This window comes from Polypterus senegalus, chromosome 12 (genome assembly GCF_016835505.1).
Source record: "Polypterus senegalus isolate Bchr_013 chromosome 12, ASM1683550v1, whole genome shotgun sequence".
NCBI classification, from domain to species: Eukaryota; Metazoa; Chordata; class Cladistia; order Polypteriformes; family Polypteridae; genus Polypterus; species Polypterus senegalus.
The window spans coordinates 145842941-145866713 of record NC_053165.1 but is presented as its reverse complement, the minus strand read 5'-3'; the positions used below and the strand labels follow the sequence as shown (position 1 = coordinate 145866713).

At 39.1% G+C, this 23773-nt stretch overlaps 1 protein-coding gene across 5 annotated transcripts; it reads left to right on the top strand.

The window, feature by feature from the left end:
- Positions 1 to 538: 538 nt before the first annotated feature.
- LOC120539904 (tetratricopeptide repeat protein 24-like) lies at positions 539 to 18406 on the top strand. Of its 5 annotated transcripts, XM_039770223.1 has the most exons (8): positions 539 to 1243; positions 3636 to 4290; positions 8385 to 8444; positions 8542 to 8757; positions 13375 to 13503; positions 14637 to 14758; positions 17047 to 17155; positions 17622 to 18406. In XM_039770223.1, exons 2-7 carry the CDS (start codon positions 3642 to 3644, stop codon positions 17149 to 17151), a joined length of 1281 nt encoding a protein of 426 aa, XP_039626157.1. In that variant the 5' UTR covers positions 539 to 1243; positions 3636 to 3641; the 3' UTR covers positions 17152 to 17155; positions 17622 to 18406. The 5 variants fall into 5 exon arrangements, 4 of the variants coding, with proteins under 4 accessions (XP_039626157.1, XP_039626159.1, XP_039626161.1 ...); XR_005635732.1 differs by lacking the exon at positions 14637 to 14758; XM_039770225.1 differs by lacking the exon at positions 8385 to 8444.
- The last annotated feature ends 5367 nt before the right edge of the window (positions 18407 to 23773 follow it).

Here is a 23773-nt window from a genome sequence, read left to right as displayed (position 1 = left end):
CGGAGCAGTTTTTGATCTGTCTCAGATAAAAACAGAACTGACTGTAATGATGCCATGGATGATTGCTGCATCTCAGGGTTGCTGCCATTTAGCGTTTCGGCAGAGGTAATATCCCGTGCCTGTTTTCTATCCCAGTCCTTCCATTATTAAGGTGTCACGGCCAAGTTAGAGCCCTGGCCATGCACCACATGATATATAAATATATATACTGTATATGTACATACAGAATAATCAGGCTTGAAGAGTGTTGTGTTCTTTCTCTTAACAAAGCCTAAACAAAACCTGAATATATTATTCATCTATCATTTGGTGAGTCAGACATGATAAAGTAATATAGAATTTACATTTATGTAATTGAGCTGAAATGTTTATCTAAAGCAACACATTCAGACATATGCCAAGGAACCACAGCTGAAGTAAATCAATATTAATCCTCATCTTAAAGTTCTTAACACACACAGTAACACCATTGTTTTCCTTTTCTCCAATCTTTTCTATCAGTTTTTATTATGGTATCTTTTTCCTTTATGGTGTTTCCTTGTTTTTCCTTCCCTTTCAGATCTTTCTTCTTTTATCTTCTTTTTCCTTATCAATATATACACCTGTCCTTCTGTCATCTCTCTCTCTTTGTTTGCCCATGAACCTCATGCCTTCACTCATTAGCTCTCCAGCATTCCTTTTTGTTCATCTTTTTTTTCTCTAATGTATTACACAACACTTTATGCTTTCAGCTCTGCTATGCACATATTATAGCTCACTGGCCTTTGTTTACAACATACAATTATGCATGCAAGCATAAAAACAGAACAGAAGATATTCTGATTTAAAACGTTTGATTTCATCCCACCCACAGAAGCAGCTGATATATATATATATTATAAAGAATGATTCACTTTCAGTGCAGCATTCTGAGTCACGGGTATGAAAGCAGTGCTGGCATTTGAATCTGACTCCACATATTTGTATCATCGGTCACTAAGGGACAGAGGCGCCATCTATTGAACGCACATGGTCACACCTTGTATTTACTCACGGGCGTGTTCAATCTTGTGTACACTGTTATATCACGACTGAAAAAAACTGAACAAAAGTCTCCTGGGGAAACCACTGCAAACATTTCTGCATTGCTGCACAATTTTCAATCTTGGCTGCAGCTTAAAGAAGATTCAGAATATATTCTTTTTCATTTTTGTATTTATTTTTACATTTGGTTTCCAAGAACTCTCTTTAAAAGATTTGTCAGGTAAGTCAACCTTAAGGCAACTTAATGAGATTTTGCAGAGTCTTTAATTTGTAACCTGTATTAGAAATCTTTCTTCCAACCTTCTAAGTTCAGAATCCATACACTGTAGGAGGAGACAAGTGAAAGACGAACAGCTCATAGAGATCAGTGATACTGTGGCTTACCCAAATAATATCCAGTCAAGCTGTTAGGGTCACCACAATGTCATCCTGCTTGATACCTGCTTGTGTGAACTGCAGCTCTATGTGTGATAACATGTTTCATAAAATGATTCTGAAATCTCCTCTTCTTTAGTGGTCAGTGGCACCTTGTGTCATTGCCAAAAGATTAAGCTCCTCATTCAGTCCCCCACACTTCCATTTTGTACTATAATATAGCAATTCATAACAAATCACCCATTAGTGTGATTTCTGTAACATTAAATAAGCCAAGGTACCCAAGTATAGGGTATTTTCTACTTTCACATCTGTCTGATCCTTTCTCTTAAAATATTAGCAAATTAGGGGCCAAGTATCTCCTTCTTCGAAATACTTTTCAGGTTTTTTGCTTTCCAGAGTTGCATTCTAATTTTGCCTTCTATAATTGCTTTTGTCATTTTGCACAAAATTATTTAATCAGTTATAACATCCTTCACAGCATGAAGTATTACAAGGAAATAATGGTGTAAAATAATGATGAACTGCTAGATAATACTATGTGGATACTGCTGAAAAAGATGGAACATTTTTCTTGCAAATGTCTTTTCATGGTATTAATGATGAAACATTCTATATAAAATAAAAGTTAACTTATATAGTGCTCGGTGAACAATGTTTAATTGTTAAGAGTAAAGCCTCTCACAAACACTCCTTCTTAAACCAATGCCACCCTCCTTATGTTGATCCCCACTAAACCTTACATAAAAATGTAATAACCAATTATTTAATTAAATAATATAAAATTATTAAACAATTAAAGAGATAAATATTGTTATTAAAAGGAAATCATGGAAGTCAACAAGAAAATCAAAACAGAGATTACAAAAGAGGCAACAAGAAAACTGAACAAGAATTAAACAGCTGACAGAATTGGCACCATCGGTACCTAAATAATTACAAGTAATTGAAGGTCCCAGATCCTTAGGCTCAACCTTTACTGAAAAAAACAAATAGGAAGAAAGGGGAAATAAACCAGATAGAAAGAGCTTCAACGAGAATAAGACATTAATATGTAAACTTTATTAAGTCTATTTTATTTAGTGCACAGTGAGAATATTCTTTGAGAGGTAATACTGGTTGTGGGTTTAAGGGGCTGGCGGATGAGAAGGTAGTGCTTGGAGCTTGTTTTCAGTGTATGGATCGTGGGTATGGGGCTCAGTTTTTGTCTCTTCAAATAAATTATGTATGTTTTTTTCACATTTTTGAATTCTCCATTAGTATTAGAATGTCACTCATATCTTTGTTCAATTTAAATGCTGCTCAAACATAAAACAACTCCACAGGAGTAGGACAAGCTCCCACACAGCCACTCAAACCAAAGGGGCTATGTCATTAGTTCTCTGTAGGCACACTACTGACCACAAATTTAATATCAAAATCAAAAATGTTGCTAGAAGCTATACTCAGATTTACAAAAGCAGAAACGTAAAATGTTCGTCATTAATCTGAAGGTTTTAAACTTGAATGAATCCAAACTATCTTGCCATTGTGTGTAGACATTAGTGAGCTTCACAATAATCACAAGGCATCTTATTAGTCAGATCTTATCTATGTTTTGAACTTAGTGTATGTGACTGGTGAATTTCAGTGGTGCATTAAAATTGTATGTGCAACAACGTGTACACAGGAACATCTGCATTTGTTACTTGCAAAATTAGTCAAATTTAAAATACAGTAGAAATAAAAAGTTTAAAAAATAAGCCAGCATGATAAATTTGAGGCTGATATGCAGGAGGGATGTCTCAGGAAATACGGTTCTATACTGGTCTTTTTGAAAGGTGCTGTAGAACAAACTGTTTTTCACAGTGATTACTATGTAAAGTATTATACTGTATAAAATAACGCCTACCTTGAATGGTGCTCTGGAACAATGCTTACTATGAAATGCAAAATATTCTGTAAAATACAGATTGTAAAATGATACACAGTATATAGGCAAGAACAACACATTTTATACCATGAGCACCATCCTAAAGCACATCACAACACATTTTTTTTAAAGGGAAAAGGCACTGGATGTTAAAGCAATGCAATGGTGAGCCTCTGGTGTTATTTGAATCTGCATTGTAATGGCATCAAGGCTAATACCTTAGCAACTACAGCATACTACGTATAAACTTTGGTGAAATGAAAACTACAGTATATTTTATATTATAATTTCATTAACTGAAGCAAGTCTTTTTTATGCATTTCAGAAATACATGGCTTCACTTGTTAAGGATTTTGAAAACAGAGATGTGCCAGCCTTACACTGTGAAATCTGGAAACTTGCCAAGGCGGGACGTGAAGCTCTAGGGAAAGATAATTACATCTCAGCTCTCTCCTTATTTAAGAAAGCCTATCTTATTTCCTGCAAGCTTCCTGATGGCCCAGTCCAAAAAGCCTGTCTCTTCAACCTTGGAGGAGGCTATATTGCAGCAGGAAAGGCCAAGAAAGGACTGAAGTGTCTAACTAAGTGCAAGCAGAAAGCAGGCAATGGTAAAGATCCAGACCTTTATTTTAACATTGCCATTGCCTATGAGGGCATGAAGGAGTATGCCAAGGCTGTCCGCTTTTATGGGAAAGCATTAAGTCAATATAAAAATGACCAGGCAGACAATATTGCTGATACTTTCATAAAAATGGGCTACTGCTCCTTGAATCTGGAGGATTCAGCCTCTGCTTCTCTTTCCTTCCAAATGGCTGGCCTATCATACCAGCAGGCTGGACGGCCGGATGATGCCGCAATGGCACTGAGAGAGTCTGCTAATTACATGATCAGGAATGGAAACTTCTCAGAAGTCAATGTGCATCAGACACTGGAGAAGAGCCGGGAGATCAGCAAAGAAATTGTAGACTACAGATTAAAAGGTCAGTGAAAAAAGACCTGTATACTAAGCTAGTGACCCCTGCCTTATGGTAGCTTCTTAGAACCCCTGAAAGTTGATACTTAAAATAACGAAAGGGGAACTGGTATGAAATGCATCAACTCTGTTGAATAAGGTAAGGAATTTGGGCTAGAGGCAACTCTAGCCCCATTTTAAAAGTTTAGCAATGCATACTGGCATTTTTTTGTTTTTAATGTACATGTGTAGCTGTGAATCATTTCAAGTCTCTTAAGGCACTCCTCTTTCCTATCCTCTTGATTAAGGCTACAAAGACAGATTGATAACTCAGTTCTTCAATTGTATGGGTATCTCTTCACATGAGTTTCTCTAACACAGAGATGTTTCCTTTGTAACTTGCATATCACAGTAATGCGTTAATGCTCCACAGCTAGAAATTGAAATATGTGCTTATATTTTCACAACCTTATTCCTTTACTCATAAATGTTATTTTAATAACAAGGAACTAGATTCTCAACAGCTGCTTAATCCCGATTGCATTGGGCACAAGGCAGGGAATGACCCTACATGGGAAATCGGACCATCACAGGTACCACAAATGCACACACCTATATTCACAGAGCCCAGCCTGGAATAGCCAATTAACATAACTAAATCAACTTTGGGGTTGCTTGAGAAAAATTATGGTACTTGTAGGAAAAATAACGCGGAACATCGTGGGCAATGACAGGGCAGGATTCAAACTTGAAATGACTAGATATGACAACCACAGCACTACATGCCTTCCACAAATTATTGAGTTATCTCAGAAAAAAATGATTGCATTATTTCACAAATGTATTGCAACTGGTAGGAATACCCATACCTGCTTTTCTTTTCTGGATAAATGTTGCAAGACTTTCAGGAAGAGTGCTATGGGATTCTCGAATCCCTATTTATATAATTCAAACTTTACTTTTGCTATGATTTGTACATATTGGGTTTAGAAACTGTCGTACATTGGGTGTGGATGTTTATTTCAAATTACATATTTTGCACCTACAGGTTAGGTTTATTGACAACTCTAAATTCTCTTGAATTCACTGATTGTGGATGTGTGCAGCGAGCTAAAGCCCCATCAACACCTGGAGTCTGTCTTGCTGTGAGGTTAGGCCTGGGGGTGAGCTTTAACTAAACACAGTATTAATTATATTTTTCTGTAAGAAGTCATATAGTGTAGAAAGTGAATTCTTTGCTTTTTCTAATTCTGCTTAATAATATGGTTGTGACAGAAGTGGCCCCTGTTCTTTCATATACAGTACAGTATCATTTGCTGTGCATGTCATTTCAATTATTGATGTCTACTTCTGGGATGATGTACAGTGATGGAAATGGTGATGTCTTTAAGTTATTAATTCTTTATCTTTTGTCTATTACATAACCAGTAGCCAAACTCCACCAATTGTCTAAACTTAAATGACTGTGATAGTGTATAGCATTAAACACTCAGTCACACGCCCACACCCACATTCAATTTAGATTTGGCAATCTGAACTGGAAAACCTGCACGTCTTTTGTATGTAAGGGAAAGAAGTGCCTGGAGAAAATCCACATATATGCAGGGGAACATACAAATTCCACACTAACAGGCTACAATTTGTAATCTCATAATTTAAATGTAAATTCGATCACAGGATTCATGCATAACCCATGTTTTTGTGGTCAGTTAATATAGTCTTTGCATTCTTCTAGCTATTTTTTGCACAAGATGTCCATTTCAATGTAAAGCATTCTATGTATTTAATGCTCGGGTAACATTTTTTATATTTTGTTACAATGTTTACCCATCCATTTACCAACACTTAAATGAGTATTTCTGCAGGAAATTCTAATCTCCATTCTGCTGAAGTCACTATTTTATTTCTTTTATTAATGCAGTTCAACAAGAAACAGCTGCCTTATCTACAAACAATACACAGATTTCTGCTCCTGATTTGCCCACAACATCCTCCTGCTTGTATCCTGGGACTTCTGCTGTTACAAGGAAACAATACACTGCACAATGCATATTCATAGTATTTTTAAAATTGCTTAATCCAATTCATATTAATGATGAGGCAGAGCTTTCACAGCCACACTGACTGCAACAATTAATTGATAATATCAGCTAAAACACTGCTTAACTACAAATATAAACACATTTATTTGTTTTAAAATATTTTAACCATTAACTGTACTATTTTTTTTAACTTTACAGTGTTATATATCACATTGTATTAACTAGTCATTTGCAATTTTTGAGGTGTAATTGTAAGCATGAATAAACTTATTATTGTGCTTTATGTTTTTTTTCCCAATGTTATGCTTTATATACACACAGAGAAATATTAAATGCAGTGCATAAAAGTTTATTTCTTTTGCACTGAACTGCCAATTACTTTATCCCAACCTATATTTTAAAGTGCAGAATATTCAATTGCTACAATTGCTGAATGTTTTAAATATTTCTGAATTATAATGAAATGCAGTACAAAGTGAAAAATTTTGACCTTTACCAATTTGCAGTTGATACCAATAATGGGCTTGTTCACGTGTTTTATGTTATAACTACTACAACTAATAGATGCAACTTTTGTTTCCGTATGTGCTTCTAACACATTGTTCACTAGATGTTTACAACTGAAAAATGGAGAAAAAAAACTGTTTTGCTCTGGTCTTCTTGTATTTTTTTTTACTTTCCAGTGGATATTGATGCTTCATATTACTCTTTATAAAAGAGGGCGATGAATTTTCTAAAGAACAGTGTACTGTAGAGCAAACAGCCAGGTCCACTCACAGACCAATATCCTTCTGTTCTTGAACCACTATGGACAGACCTGGAATTTCCTAGTCAGAAATTACTTTGCCAACGTCATTGTGCATTGTGGGCTAAGTTAACATCTGCACAACAATCACATGAAGATCCATAACCTTGAAACTTATTTAAAAAAACAGAGAGTAATAATAATAATTCTTTACATTTATAGAGCATTTTTTTACTACTCAAAGTGCTTTACATAGTGAGTGAGGAGCCACCACTAATGTGTGGCATCCCCCTGAATGATGCGACAACAGCCATTTTTGCGTCAGTGTTCTCACCGCACATTAGCTGTTAAGTGGTGAGAGAGACAGTTAGCCATATAGAGACAGGGGATGATTTGGGGGCCAGAATGGCTAGGCAGTTGTGGGCAATTTAGCTATGATATCAAGATATACCATACTCTTTATGAAGGACACCCAGGGATCTTTTATGACTACAGAGAGTTAGAACAGCGCCGTGTCCCTATCACTGCACTGGAGCATTGTGATCCACTTTCAGATCAGAGAATAAACACTTTCTGCTGGCCTCACCAACACCTGTTCTAGCAGCAACCCAAGGTTTTCCTTGTTGGTCTCCCATCCAAGTAATGGCTGGGCCCGAACATGCTTAGCTTCAGGAAGATGCCCTGTTCTGACGTGCATAAGACATAGAATAAATAGCACATCACATAATTTTTTAGTAAGTTTTTGAATTTGTAGTAGGGGCCTCCATCACTTGTGGGCCCTACTTCTAAGCATACTACACAAACTTATACCTATAGATACCTATACCTATCCACCCACTGTCATATCTCTGTTGTTTTTTTCTACCATATCCCCAAAAATGAATGTGTTAGATCAATTTCAAATTAGTCTTTTGTAAGTGGGAATGTGGCTATGTGCTCAAGTATGCCCAGAGATGAACTGGCACCATTTCAAGGGTTTGTTCCTACCTTGCCGCCATTTCTGCCAGTACAGGCTTCAGCCCACAGGGACCCTAAATTGAATAATATTATGCTATAATGTTAGATACAACTTAATAATACTAATATAACATTAGCAGTTATACTTTTATCCCTGGTATATATATTTTTGTTAACACACATTCTGTATGTTTGATGTAAATTAATTCTTTCTTCATATTCTCATATTTAATGCACTTGTTTTATACCAATATTTTGCAATTGTCTGTGCAGTTTGTATAGCTCCTACAGATTCACAACAAAGCATCTTAAAAATATATTTTAAACTAACTCACCACAGAAGTTTGGCCCTGAGCCTTTTTATTCTTCTGATTCCAGCATCTGTTAAAAGGTCTACCCCCTCAATACTTTCATGCTTCACATTTTCCTTCAAGAAAGGTCAGTGATAGAGTCAAAAAATTATAGTCTGCCACTGTGCAGTCACTGACTCAAAATTATTTTGCCTCCAAAATTTTTTGTTTTTTCATTTCCATAGGGAAGCTTCTCAATGACCTAGGCCTTCATTATGCAGAGCTGAAGAAATTTCCTGAAGCTAGCGAATGCTTTGCTGAAGCCATGAACAGTTGCACTGGAAAAGGTTTTAGCATCCGAAACAAAGCCGTTTTGCTCCAGAATATGGGTGCTATATATAGCGCCATAAGACAATATGAAGAGTCGCTCAAGTACCACACCCAAGCTGCAGACACTTACGGTGAGTGGGATGTGAGTTTGTACGTGTGTGTATGAGAATTTGGAAGCATGCAGAGGGCTTCAACATCATGGGTGGTTTTAAGAGCAGTTACTTAGAACCCTATGTGCCTGAACCCCCTGCTGCAGTAAAGATATAAGCACCTTGGCAACATTGGTACCAGAAAAGCTGCAGAGAAGAGCATCTATTTATTTCCTATCACGGAAAACTCAAGCAACTTTCAACAGAATGCAGGCCAGGAAAAATTCAGTTGTACAAAGACCAGGTGTAGTGCTACTCAATGTTTGGTAGTCCATTGCCCTACATTCTGTCGGTGGGTATTTGGATTTTCCTTTCACAGCTTAAAAAGTGACATATTACATTGTTTGGCAATTGTAAAACTGCCCTGCACAAGCAAGTTTGGGTATGTGACTGTATCCTACAAGTGACTGTGCCAATCCAACACTGATTCCTAGTTTGTGCCATATTCTATCCCTGCAACCCATAAATGGAAAAAGGCTTAGGAAATTAATGAATAACTACTAATAAAATCAGCAATTCTTTATTTTATATAGCACCTTTTATGGCAAGTAATACAAAACACTTTACAAAGCAAAACACCAACTAAGTTAGTGTAGCCGCCTTTGTATAAGGCAAAGTCAGGCACGGGTAAGACGCGTGTCAAAGAAATCTCTCAGTCCAAAAGTTCGTTTTTAAAAATATTTAGGTAAAGTTAAAGGCAAATAATCCATACAAGAATAAAAAGAAAAATAGTTACACACAAAGAATAAAGGCAAAAAAAGGGAAAAATGTATCTTCTATAAACTTAGTTTTTCTTATGAAGCTTTGGTTACTTCTGTACTTAAAGGTTATTTATTTCTTCTTCTGTATGCTTTAAACATACGGTTCAAAACTTAGATCTTTTAATTTACGAGTTACTTCACACTCAAAAGACCCTTAGGCCGTTGGCACTTAGATATGCGCCAGGCTCAGTGACGTGCATATGCACGAACACGAGCATAAAAAGGAATTCGTCCAAGGACACGGTTAAAAAACCGTATGCCTCTGTACCTTACACAAGGCAAGGCTAAACACTTACTAATGAACATTGTTTACTCAAAAACTGTTAAGAAATGACAGTAAAATACCAACTCAATTCTATTCACGGGGGTTTTAGGAACCTCCCATATTTTATGCATTATCATCTAATAAATATTCATACATTTTATAGAACTAGGAAAATGGCTCTTACACATCCGGCCCCTAATTGTTTATGCTAGGGCAGAAATCAGTTACTTAACTTTACTTAATAAGAGCCTTCATTACTTTACCAAACTTTAAACAAACCTTAAGAAGCTTAACTTAGTTTCTACTATAAAAACACAAATATTAAGCTTAGGAAACTTTATAGCTTAAACTCTAATGTATAAACACAAGCATTAAATTTAAAAAAGGCTTTAAAATTAGGCATGCAAAAAGAAAATGTGTCATTTTAATTATTTGACGCCTGGAGCAGGCATAGTTTGTTCACAAGTCTGTCCAGTGTGCTGGGATCTGCACACAAACTCTTCTGACTGCTCCTTTTGCAATTGGCATTGTCCTTACCCAGGAGTTTCAGGTTGTAGCATCTTGTAATTACACCCACAATGTCCAATTTCTTTATGAACTTGTTGCATAATGAGAGTGGCAATATGTAAATTCTTCTGAATGGTTGCAGGGTGGTTTGCCTCTTCTGGCATTGCTGATTTGCTGAGCCTCAATACACTTTTGATTTCCGGATCGTCGCTAGTAGACAAGTCCACCTCATCCGGCCATTCTCTGAATGTTTTCACAGCATAAAGTCTTTCATCTTCATTATGTGTGATTTGCCAAGGTTTCATGACTTTGCGGGCATTTGTACTTAACAACAACAATATTAATAATAGGATCGTAATTCCTATATTATTGCTTTGGTCAGCATTTATCTGGGGTTGGTACATGTCTTTTTGATTAGACAATTTCTTGACATCTTTTTCTTTAGGGATGTCCTCCCTTTTCACTGGTACAGAGTTCAGTGTGTACACTTCTGGTGTATCAAAAAATGTTTTTTCTTCTATCCCACAGACTTGTAACTTCCTTAGGGCTGTACACTTTACTAATTTCGGACTATTTACTGAGTCTCTTTCTACAGCGCTGATGTAGATGTGAGACTTTCTTCCTGAAAGATTTAACTGCTTTTGCAGACTTTCAGTGCCAAATGTAGCTGAGCTGTCAGAGACTTTTAGATCATATGTTTCTACACATTTTTCATTCGTTTCGGACTTAACTTGAACTGGAGTCACAGCTAAGACACACTCTTTACCGGCCCCGGTATCAGAACAAGTCTCTAGCGGTTCCCCGGTATCAGAACAAGTCTCTAGCGGTTCAACATAAATATGGGCAAAAGAAATGTTTTTCTCTTCCGACATAACGTTCTCCTCTTTAGGAGGTGTGGCTTTATCGTCGTTGCCTTTTTCCTTATTCATATGCAGAATTACTGGATGTGGCTGAGAGCATTTTTGGCATTTAATCTTTTCTTCACAATCTTTACTAAAATGTCCTTGTTTAAGGCACTTAAAGCATAAGTCTTTAGATTTCAAAAGTCAATTTTACTTTCATAAGTTAATGTCTGAATTGCACTGCATTCGTTAAGATCGTGATTTTCATTGCAAAAAAGACAGTGCTTACCGCTTTTACATCCAGCCGTCTCCGCCGTTTTGACTGAGGTGTCTGTATCCATTTTTTCGTCCGCTGCAGAAAAGTTTGTAACAAAGCTGCTTTCTCTCAGGACGCCTTTCAAGGGATACCTCTCTTGGTCAGTTTTGTCCTTTTCCTTCTTGAAGGTATGGCTTTGTGGAGCTGAGCTGTACACACTATCCAAAGCTGATGTTGGCTGTTCGTTAAGAAAGTTCACTGAATCGGCGAGAGGTTTTCGCCTGCTCTCCGTACTTTCAATACTCTGTACTTTGCATTGCCACGGTGCTAGTAGGTCTTGAGGAAGTTTGGAGACTTTAGTAGGAAGGTTATCATTACTTTCAAATTGTTGTCCGCTTTGTAAGTTGGGTGTAATATTTATACATTCGCCAAGAAAGTTCGCATTAACGTTCTGTTCTTCTCCATCGTTTGGCTTTATTTGCGATCGCCCTTTGTCTTTTCTCATATAGACATCGGCTTTCTGTTGCTGGTTTCCATAGAGACTTTCGAGTTTCTTTCTGGCCTTTTGATAACCTTCTAACGGTGACAAGTGTTTACAGTTTTTAACAATCTCGTGAGGTGAACCTTTAGTAAACTGTGCCAAAAGATCCAATTTTTCTTGCGGATTCTCTATCGCCTCATCGATAGCTCGGTCAAATGCTCTTATAAAGTCCACATATTTCAAGGAATCGCCGTCAAATATTGGGATCTTTTTGTGTGGCACATAAGGCGCTTGTGTCTTATACTGTTGTTCTTTCTGTTGAGAAAGCGCTTCATTATGTTTCTGATAAGGCGGTTGTTGGGGATTATTTTTTACTTTCATTCGTATTTGTAAAGTTGTAACTGTTCGCATCTGATTTCTGGCTCAGTCTATTTGGACTGCGATTGCGCCCTTTAAGTGCTTTTAATTTCGCTTCTGATTCTGCAATAGCTGCCTCCAAAGCCAATTGATCTCTTTTAGCTTTCAGTTGAGCTTCTTCAGCTTTTCTCTGCATTTCCTCAGCTTTTCTCTTAGCTTTTAACTGCATTTCTTCCAAATCTAGAGCTTGTTGCTTTCTTTGGTTTTCCGCTTTAGCCAACAGCACAGCGTGTGCTGCCTCTTGAGATCTGATGGCGCTACTAGAAGTAGTCAATGTGCTTGTGCGACTTTTAGTTTTTGCAGAGGTTTGGGAATCTTTAACTGCAGGGGAAATTTCTTCTTTCTTTTTATAATCCTTAAATTGGTACCTGGAAAAGTCAGGTTGTTGATCGAAGCTTTTATTTTGACATACTTCAAAAACCCAATTCAATATACATCCTATAAAATTATTACACATTTCCATTTTAGCATCAAAGTCCTTTTGTAGCATTTTCCGTGTATCTTTATTACTCTGGAGGGATAAGAGTTTGTCGTTTAACCTTTTATATTCCATTCTCAGGTTAAGGAACGAGTTCTCGATGATCGATTTTATAGATTCACAATTAAATTCATTTTTTTTTAATTCCTTCACAGTCTTCATCGTATTAGATAATTGTTTGTATTTGTAGTCCATTTCAGACTGAAGTTTAGATGTTAATGAATTGGATGGCTTTATGTCATCATCAAGATGATCTTCCATTGAAACATCCTGATCATTGTGACTTCCACTCACACCACTGTTACTTTCAATGGGGTTTCGAAATGTTTTCTGATTCCCGGACTCAGATGCCATGGCGTTCATGGGCGTTGAAAATGCAGGCTTGCTTTCTTTTATGATCCAATTAAATTTTAAACTTTCAGTCCTAGGCAGGTTCAGATCTTAAGCAGGTTTCAAAACTTCAGGCAGGTTTTTTAACTTTAGTGTAGTTATCACATTATTAAAAATGAACATATACAAACCCTGGTTTTGCAGTTAACCTTCTTCTGGTTGTTTTCTTCACACATAACACCTTCTCATTTTGTATGTCTAGGTGCTCTGGGAGACAGAAAGGCTCAGGGTGAGAGTCTTGGCAACTTGGCTTATGCCTATAGTCAACTCAAAATGTGTAAGAATGCAGAGTTTTATTACCAGGAAGCGTTGAAAGCCTTCACAGATGCAGGTAAAGAAGATCATGATCAAGCCCAGATTAGCCCACTGCCCATTGTGTGTGGGATAAACAAATGGGTGAGTGACATTACAATCATTGTAGGATCTAAGAAGCCTCAGTGCTGCTGTAAAATTATCTTTGGTTTAAACAATTGTCATTACTTTTGCTGTGTTGTGATCCCCTTTGCTTGCAATAGCGCTCAGTGTGAAAGGTACTATCAACATCATATTCATTTTCATTACTTTTTTCCCGGTGGTGGGTCATAATACCAACAAACTGAGGTGGTCTGATCAGGCTCATCTATCTCTGGCATTTTTCTCCAGAGACTCCTTCACTTGTTTACAGCACACTTTTGCTTTGTGGATATTCCAGACCTGGCCACTGGGCATTCCATCCATTTAAGTCAGCTTAAAACCAAGTGATGATAAGTTGATGGCTCTGCAGTTCCCTTTACTAGACTATCCAGAACATATGGCCTCAGATCAGATAGCCTACCCATAAAGTCGATCATTGACTTGGCTCAAGATATTCTGGTACCAAATATACTTAATGAGCATCATTATGTATCGAAAAAAGGATGTTTTTTATGGACAGTCATAATTAGCATCAAACTCTAGTAACAATTCATGACAAGGAAAGCCCTTCCTCCTAATCTCACCAATCAATCATTCCACACGTGAACACTGGAGTCTCCTTGAAGTCTATAAAGTAAGTAGATAGTATCCTTTCAAGGACCAAATCCAATTTCTCTAAAAATGGCAAATACTATGATCATTTTTGGAGCATGCAAACAAATTTACTCTGCAACTCCCAGTCACATTGGGGTGACCCTCTCATCCACTGAAACAAACTCAAACTGTATGGTGTCCATTACTGAATATAACCAAAAAAACCCTGGCACTTCTTCTGTGTACCACCTTTAAAACAGCAATGAAAATTATTATATTGATTGATGTATACTGTCAGTTAAGCTGAAGTGAGAATTAGTGGATTCACTTCATCTAACCTCCCCTCTTTATAAGAGTGGTAACTTTGGTGTAAACGTCATCAGATGTAAGCTTTTCTTGGACAATTTAAACAGCTATTTTCGACAAATTTATTTTGTCTATAATTTTACATACTCAATTGTGCCTTCCTCATTCTAGGTGATGAGCACAGACAATGGCAAATGTATGAAGCTTTAGGAGCTACTCACTTCAGCCTCGGTAACAGGGATCAAAGTATATTCTGCTACAAGGAGGCACTTGCCAAAATGGAAAAGACGATGGTACTGACTTCTTATCTTTAACTGAGGCATGAGAACTGCAGTTTAAGAAGTGACTGTCTTAATTATGCTATGGCAGAGAGTTTGCAGCATTGAAGGGAGTGCTGTACCAAAAGACACATTTGAGTCCAAGGGTCCAAACTAATAACTGCAATACCTGAGTCAATATACACTTTGTGGACAGAACATGCTCAGGAGTTTAAGTTGTCAGCTTTTTAAAAGGAACCAAATATTTGTAAAAAGCACATTTCTCCCGAATTTATTTGTTAATTGTTTTTTTTTTTTTTAAAATGCCTATGTGTAAAGAATATCCTAGGCTTTCAAATCTGGATTTCACTAAGTGTAACTGCACCAAAATTTAGGTCAATGATTTAACTTAAATCAGTTCTGCTGCTCAAATCCTACATTAGTTAATTGTCTAGATAGATAGATCGATAGATTGATAGACAGACTGTGGTGGGCTGGAGCCCTGCCAGGGGTTTGTTTCCTGCCTTGCGCCCTGTGTTGGCTGGAATTGGCTCCTGCAGAACCCCGTGACCCTGTAGTTAGGATATGGATGGATGGATGGATAGATATTCTTTATTTGTCCCCAAGGGGAAATTGGAACTTTACAGAAGCTCAAGAGAGAGAAAGAAAAATATATAAATAATAAAGCAAACAGCAAGCCCCTAAACACGCATAAGAACTTCTAGCTTGGATACTGAGAACTCCAATCAATGCAGGGCTATAGGAGGCAGTAAAATGATTAGACTTGTCTAGGTGTTCATTCGAAGGCGTTAGCATTTGAATAAAGCAGGCCAAGCATGTTGTGTCTGAAAAAGGAACTTGTTGTTAGACGTTGATTCAGAATAACTCATTAGTTTTGCTTCCGAGTTTAAAAATATACTGTTTGGGATTTGTATTTACTCCCTGTGTCTGTGTGGGGTTCCTCCCACATCCCCAAAGACATGCAAGTTAAGTTCACTAGTGACTCTAAATTGACTCTCTGTGTGTGTTTGTGTGTATATGTGTCAGTGGGACCTGTGATGGGGTAACTGGGGCTGGGTTATTACTTACCCCCAATGCTGGCAACAATGGGTCTGGCCCACTATGACACTAAGTGAAATGAGTGAATGTGATAATGTGAACTTTAAGTATCTGAAATATTTTAATTATGGAGTCAAATTATTTTAAACATCAAGCTGACTGAAACCGATTACAGAAATACCTTATTTCCAAATGAACCAAGAAGAGGTGATTCAGTGCTAAACCTATCAAAGAGAGCCTTCATGAAGTAAAAGATAACTGTATAACTATGGAACATTAGTGTTCTGGAAGGGTCATGTAATACATGAGACAAGGTTCAGATCTTGGCATTATAGGTAAATATTCAAAAAAGAACATCTGTGGCCAAAGTTGAGAGGCGATCCATGTGAAATGCAGAAAAATGGCCAGGCTTCCCAGGTAATCAGACATGGTTATTCCTTTCCTCATCTAATATGATTAGGGAATGAAGGCCCTGTTCATTTTCTGTTTGGATAGAAGACTATCATGTATGGAAACTATTTTTCCATGTAAATGCCTTTTCATTTCTTAACCTAGATGCTCCTGCATATTTTTCAATTAATTTCTGAAAGAGAATCATCTAGCCTCTGCTCTTTTGGGCTATCAGTTGAGCATTGTCCTAAATAATTAAAGTTAATATGACATTGTCCTTTTCTAAACCGCACTTTTACACACTATATATATATTTTTTTAATTAGCAGTCCTGCTCTATTTTCCTGTCTCTATTAGAGAACACCATCTCATCACATACTCTTTTCCAAATGGGAGTCAAAGGGAGATTTATAAGTTCCATTTGTTGTCCGTGTCACATTATACTTGGCAAAGAAGCCAAGGACATAAGTATCTCCAGAAGATGACACCATAAAAAGCAGACACTGCCTTCCATAAGAAGCATATTATCTTTCTAGTAAATTGCCCTTTACATGATAGATAATTCGATTTGAAAAAAATCCCTTTGCTGTTATATTGTTATATTTTAGTTTTAATTGCAAGATCATTTTTAATTTTCTAAACATAATTGACATCTGGGGAAAAAAATAGGAGAATATATACAATTAAATATGAATGTGATCCTGAAATATGCTGGTGCCCCATCCACGGCTTTTCTACTGCGGGTTTACAGATGTATGCACATTGTAGCAATTAAATGTTGGAACAATTAGTATTTAAATATTTTGAATATAATTCAGTGATTGTTCTTCATAATTGTGTTACCAATGCTACAAATTCTGCATTAACTGTTGCAGGACAAGTCAAGCATATGCAGAAAAAGGATTACTTCTAAACTGATGAATGTTACTGAATACCAGCTGGCACCCCAGCCATTCAATGCACGAAAACAGAGCAGCTGAGCTTGTAAGTCAATGTCATGTGTATGCCAAACTTTCATGCTGGCTTATGAAGTACAGCAATATCTTTTACAATTTTATTGTTATGGGGCTCTCACTGTATTTTGTCAGATTTTTTTTCTGCAGGGTAACCAATTATGTTTAGTGCTTTTGGATGATTTCTCAAATATTTAGGAGATACAATAATAATAAACATCTTACAGTACCTGAATGGGGGTAGGCTGTAAACTTAAACTATGTAAGAAGTGTCCAAAAACAAAAAAAGGTCAGTTCTTTTACATGAATAGCAAGTTTTGGGGTCATGTGAAGACAAATTGTAAAACAAGGACAAAATATTAGGCAATTTAAATGTCAATGTGTTCCTCATAGAGCCAGATAAACATGGGCAACTGAGTACATTTTGTGAATTAGTTTGGCTTTTTTAATTTCTGTACTTCCTCCTCTTATACTTCTTGCTGCTGTTTCTCTTTCAGATGTCTCATTAAGAGAATTAAGGCCAATAAAAAGAAAAAAGGCCACAGTGATGAACATAAGATGAGAACTGACATCCCAGGAGGAGCAGTGTGCTGCTCTAGACATGGGAGTCCTACGCATTAAATGGACTATGAAGAACTTCTGGAAATACCTGCTGTGTTGCAGTTTCACTCTAGCCACTGAGGTCTATATAAGTGTGACTTGATATAAGGGCTGTCATGTTACTGACATGGTTGTGTCTCTGCCTACACTAACTTGCTGCTCCAGGTCTCTTACACTAAGGGTGTCATAGTGAGGTATTTCAATCTGGCTCCAAACCTGCAAAATTAAGATTTTCCTTTGAAATCAAATAATATGTGTCAAACAGGTTAAGGAAATATTATATTAAAACTGATTAAAATTTAGTTGAGTCTTGATAGGTGCATTTTGACTTAAAAATAATTGTTTGTACAGAAGCAGGTGGTGGAAACAGTTTTAATTTAATTTAATTTAGATTTGCTGTGTCCTTTCCCTATACTTTTCACAAAACTCTATTAAACTGAATGTGTAACACATGTTCGACTAGTGTTTACCATGAAAGTGCTTTTTTAAAAAAAATGATGTTTTTAAGGGCAACTATAATAAAAAGTGAGCTGCAATCCATGTGTTAACTGCATTATAAACAGCAGCTTTCAGAAAAAAAAGTAGCAGACATATACTTGAAAAAGAGGGACACTAAAAAGTGACAAAATTATCAGGGACTTCACAATCCACTTTAATAAAAGGACAAGTGTCTGTGTATCCATCCAGTTTCTATGTCTTTGTCATTCCAACAGATAGAGCATCCCAACTATTTTTAGTAATAAAATGCATAACATTTGTCATTCCAACAAATGGTGCATCAAAACATTAACACTGCTGTTATGAATCCAAATCAAATGGCATATAAAAAGACATATGCATTGCATTTGTCATTCCAACAGATGGTGCATCACAAACATTTGTAGCAATACATTTTATTATTACAAATGTTTGTGATGTGGCATCTGTTGGCATGACATATGCAATGTATTTTGTAATGTCTGTCTGCAAATATTAACACTGAGGTCTGAGTTGATTACTTAGATTTCAATCAGTCTTAGGTGAGTAGCACAGTAATATAAGACTACTATGATACTTCAATTAACATGCAACAATATTTTTTTCCTTTGTGTTATATTATGTAATTTAAATTTTGCAATATAGTCCAATGAATTTAAATATGTTAATCTATTTTTAATTTCACTGAATTTCAAGCAAAAAATATTTTTTCTATGGATAAAATTGCATCAGCTAAAAAAAACTTCATACTTATTTATTTTTAATAGTGGAAGCTGATTTTTACAAATCTCAACAGGTAATATAGGAGTACTCAATTATAATATATAAAACATACTGGTATATTATTTAACTTTTGTTCTATTTAATGTCTTTTGAGATGAGCCATTACAATTACAGTTGTGTTTCCACCATGAACAACAACAGAGATTGTTCCATATTTGAAATATGCATTTATTTGAATATATTTAAATATGAGTCAGAAATATCAGGGCAGCATACAGTATATGTACATGTCCATATGAAGTACATGTCAATAGAGGCCACTAGCATATCTTTTCACAATAATTATGCTTTGTAATAAGAATGAGTCGGATACATCATAAAGATTTGGGGCAGCCACCCGTATAATTGAATCGGCTGCAAAAGTAGTTTTAAATAGCACGACGTGCTTAGTTCAGAGTCCAGAACAGAACTGCCTGTGCTGAGGCAAGATGGCAGTTTTAAAGGGCTGGAAGGGAAATGGCGTCATCTATGCCGGAACTGGGAGTGGTGTCCTTGTGGCCGGAAGTGACGTCATCCTTGGGGCCGGCAACAGGCGGGATTTCCCGGAAAAGGTCTGCAAGGGACTGAGAGAGATAGTCAGTACACTCCGCCACCCCCTGGCCTGGCGTAGAACTACTAGTGTTTAGGCCCTTCAGCTGATTCCCTTGCGCACGTGTGTGACAAGGCTCACCCCAACGCCCCCAGCCCAGACCCACCAGGTTGGGCGGACCTGTACGAAAGGTTGTGGACTCGAGAGAGGGCATCGACATTGGCATGGAGAGTACCCTTACGACGAACGAGCGAAAACTTGTATGGTTGGAGGTCAAGAAACCACCTAGTGACCCGCGGATTAGACTCCCTGTGAAGGGCCATCCCCTGGAGAGGTGCATAGTCTGTCACCAGAGTAAATTCACGGCCCAAGAGGTAGTACCTCAACTGTGTAATCGTCCATTTTATCGCAAAAGCCTCCCGTTCCACTGCTGCATACCTGGTTTCCCGATCCAGCAGTTTCCGGCTCAGGTACATGACGGGGTGTTCAACACCATTGACGCTTTGGCTCAGCACGGCCCCCAGGCCTGTGTCTGAAGAGTCCGTCTGGAGTATGAAAGGGAAGGGGAATGAGAGGAGCACGGTACCTCCTAGGAATTTGCCGTAATTGACATTCTGGACAAGATATGCAAAAATGGCGAACCTCCTCGTTAATTCCCGGCCAATAAAATCAGAGCTTAATTTGCTCTAATGTCTTTTCGGTGCCTAAATGGCCTCCCATGAGGTGGGCATGTGCCATCTCGCAAACCTGCCACCAGTAGGTTCGTGGGATTAGCAACAACTTCCGCACCCTGCCCTCATGCTCTGCTATTCGATATAACAGATCATTGTCTAATACAAAGTGTGAAGTGAAGTGAAAAGTTGGGTGCTTTCAACACGGGTGCTGACGTAAGGGCCTGTTTTAGGTCACAAAATACAGCAGCAGTCTTGTCTGTCCATACCATGTGGTTTGGAGCCCTTTTCTTTGTTAAGTCTGTCAAGGGTGCTGCTCTCTCAGAGAACCGGGGTACAAACCGGCGGTAGTACCTGGCCAAACCGAGGAAAGCCTGCACTTGGTAATCGGACGGGGCCAGTTTAATATGGCATTAACTTTGGAACACTGTGGCTTCACGGCACCCCAACCCACCAGGTAGCCCAAATACTTAGCCTCTTTTAACCCAAAGAAACACTTCGTGGGATTAATTCGAAGCCCGGCATCACCCAGCATCCGCAATACCGTTTCCACCTGCCGCACGTGGTCCTTCCATGTGCTGGAATAGATGACAACATCATCCAAATAGGCAGCACTGAACGCATTATGAGGCCGGAGCACTCTATCCACCAAACGTTGGAAGGTTGCTGGCGCCCCATGTAACCCAAATGGGAGGACCCAGTACTGCCAGTGCCCACTGGGAGTGCTAAACGCGGTCTTCTCCTTCGCGGAGTACGTTAAAGGAACCTGCCAGTACCCCTTCGTCATGTCAAGTGTGGTCAGATATTCTGCCTGTTCCAGCCTCTCGAGGAGGTCATCCACGCAAGGCATCAGATAGGCGTCAAACTGGGAGACTTAATTCAGCTGACAGAAGTTGTTGCAAAACCTCTAACTCCCATCAGGCTTACTGACCAAGACAATTGGACTGGACCAGGGACAATAACTTTCCTCAGTCACACCTAGATCCAGCATGTGCTAGATCTCAAGCTCCACCTCTGCCTTCTTTGCTTCGGAAAGCTGATATGGGCGTTCTCGCACGACAACCCCAGGTTCTGTCACTCTGTCGTGCGCAATCAGATTGGTCCATCCAGGCTGCTCACTCACTACCTCTGGAACTGACCAGATCGCTAATTCTAGCTCACGTCTCTGTTTAGCATTCAAGTCGGGTCCGAAGTTAAAGCGGTCAGTCTGAGCAAAGAAAGAGCGGGGCTGAGCAGAGGAGGGATCAAGATCCCTCTCCTTCCATGGCTTCAGCAAGTTGACATGATACAACCGCTCGCTCGGCCGACGATTGGGTTGTTTCACCAAATAATCAACGAGCCCTTTCCTCTCCTTAACTTCATACAGGCCTTGCCAGTGGGCAAGCAACTTAGAATGCGAGGTAAGAACCAACACCATGACGCGATCCCCAGGTTGGAACTCCCAGATAATCGTGCCACGGTCATAATAGTGGGCCTGTGCTGCTTGCGCCTCTTCCATGTGACTCTTTAACAAAGGTCGGAATTTTCCAAATCAATCGCGTAACTGCACGATATACTCCAATATATTGCTAGAGGGGAGAGCCTCTCCTTCCCATCCCTCTTTTAAGACATCCAATAGCCCTTGGGGTTGTCGGCCATATAACATTTCAAAAGGGGAGAACCCCGTAGAGGCTTGGGGAAGCCTCTACGATAAGAAAAGAGCACGAGGGTGAGGAGCTGATCCCAGTTCCTCCCGTCCCCACTGACCACCTTGCGTAGCATCTGCTTGAGAGTTTGGTTAAAACTCTCGACAAGACCGTCAGTTTGAGGATGATATACTGTGGTCTTTAGGTGCTTTATTTTAAGTAACTTGGCCGTTTCCTTGAACGTCGCCGAGGTAAAGGGTGTCCCTTGATTCGTAAGGACTTCTTTAGGGATCCCTACACGCACAAAGACTCACACTAATTCCCGTGTGATCGCTTTACTAGTAGCAGAGCGCAACGGAACTGTTACTAGATATCGGGTAGCATAATCCACGAGGACTAATATATATTTGTGTCCTCGGGCTGAGGGCTCCAGAGGTCCTACTATATCGACCCCAATACGCTCAAAGGGAACATTGATCAGGGGAAGGGGAATGAGAGGAGCACGGTACCTCCTAGGAATTTGCCGTAATTGACATTCTGGACAAGATATGCAAAAATGGCGAACCTCCTCGTTAATTCCCGGCCAATAAAATCAGAGCTTAATTTGCTCTAATGTCTTTTCGGTGCCTAAATGGCCTCCCATGAGGTGGGCATGTGCCATCTCGCAAACCTGCCACCAGTAGGTTCGTGGGATTAGCAACAACTTCCGCACCCTGCCCTCATGCTCTGCTATTCGATATAACAGATCATTGTCTAATACAAAGTGGGGCCCGTGTGGCATGGGCTGAATAGTGCGTTGGCCATTGACAAGCACGACTGCATTTTTTGCAAACTTCAGGGAGTCATCATCCCATTGTTCTCTCCTGAAAGATGCCGGTGTTTGGTTGAATTGGAAGTGCATGTTGGAGAGAGGGTCCGGTCTGACCTCAAGGGGCGGGGAGTCCTCCGGACTCGTTGAGACCCGGGTTGATGACGTATCTAAGTGCGATGGCCCAGGAGCCTCCCCATCCTCCTCGCAGTCTTCCGTACCCGTCTCCACTGGCTGTTTACGCTGAGTGGAATCAGCTTGAGTCGGGTTATCCCCTTCCATGACTAGGCCTACAGGAACAAGGGGAGCAGTTATCCGCACTCCGCATTTACTGTCAGACCAGTCCCGCCCTAGGATCACAGGAGAAGGTGGGTGTGGGTGGACCGCCATGGGGAACTTTTTTACTAAGCCTTCGTAACTTATAACACAGAGGGCAGTTTTGTATGTCCGTGTTTCCCCGTGTATGCAGCGTATACTGGTCTTTTTCCTCGTCCACTGTCGCGGTAGTACGTAACGGCAAACAACAATGGAGATGTTGCTGCCGGAGTCTAGAAGGGCTGTAACACGAAATCCATTCAGAATCACTACTCCTGTATGACCAGTAGCCAGGGGGTTCGTAAGTGCACATAACCATCCTCTCCCCTTCCACCCGCATTCCTCCGCGCTCCCGTGCGAGCCCCAAACCCCCATATCCAAGCGCCCTAGAGACATCGGAGCAGGCTTTGGTTTATGTGGAAGGGACTTATACGGTGGAACGTAATCACTACGGAGTCCATTAGAGGACCGTTCTGCTCTAACAGATTGTGAGGCTGGCTTAGCTGTTCTTAATTGAGTTATTAACTCGTCTATGGAATTAAAGTCTCCCCAGACCGGCTGGGTAAAAGTAGCGGGAAGAGCATTAATTAAGATGAAGCAGGCCACCTGCTGCACAATTTGCAGGGTAGTTAATTCAAATGGCCTCAGCCATAAACCTACTGCTTCCCAAAGAGCATAAGCTTGCTCCCAGGTTGATCTCTCTGGATCATATTCCCAGCTTTGTAGGTGCTTTACCTGCTGGTCTGGGCACAGCCCATATGTCTCTGGAACTGTGGTCCCAACGGACGGCTCAGTCCTCTCCTCTGAGAGAACATAGTAAGTCCTTTTCGTCGGTGGGTCT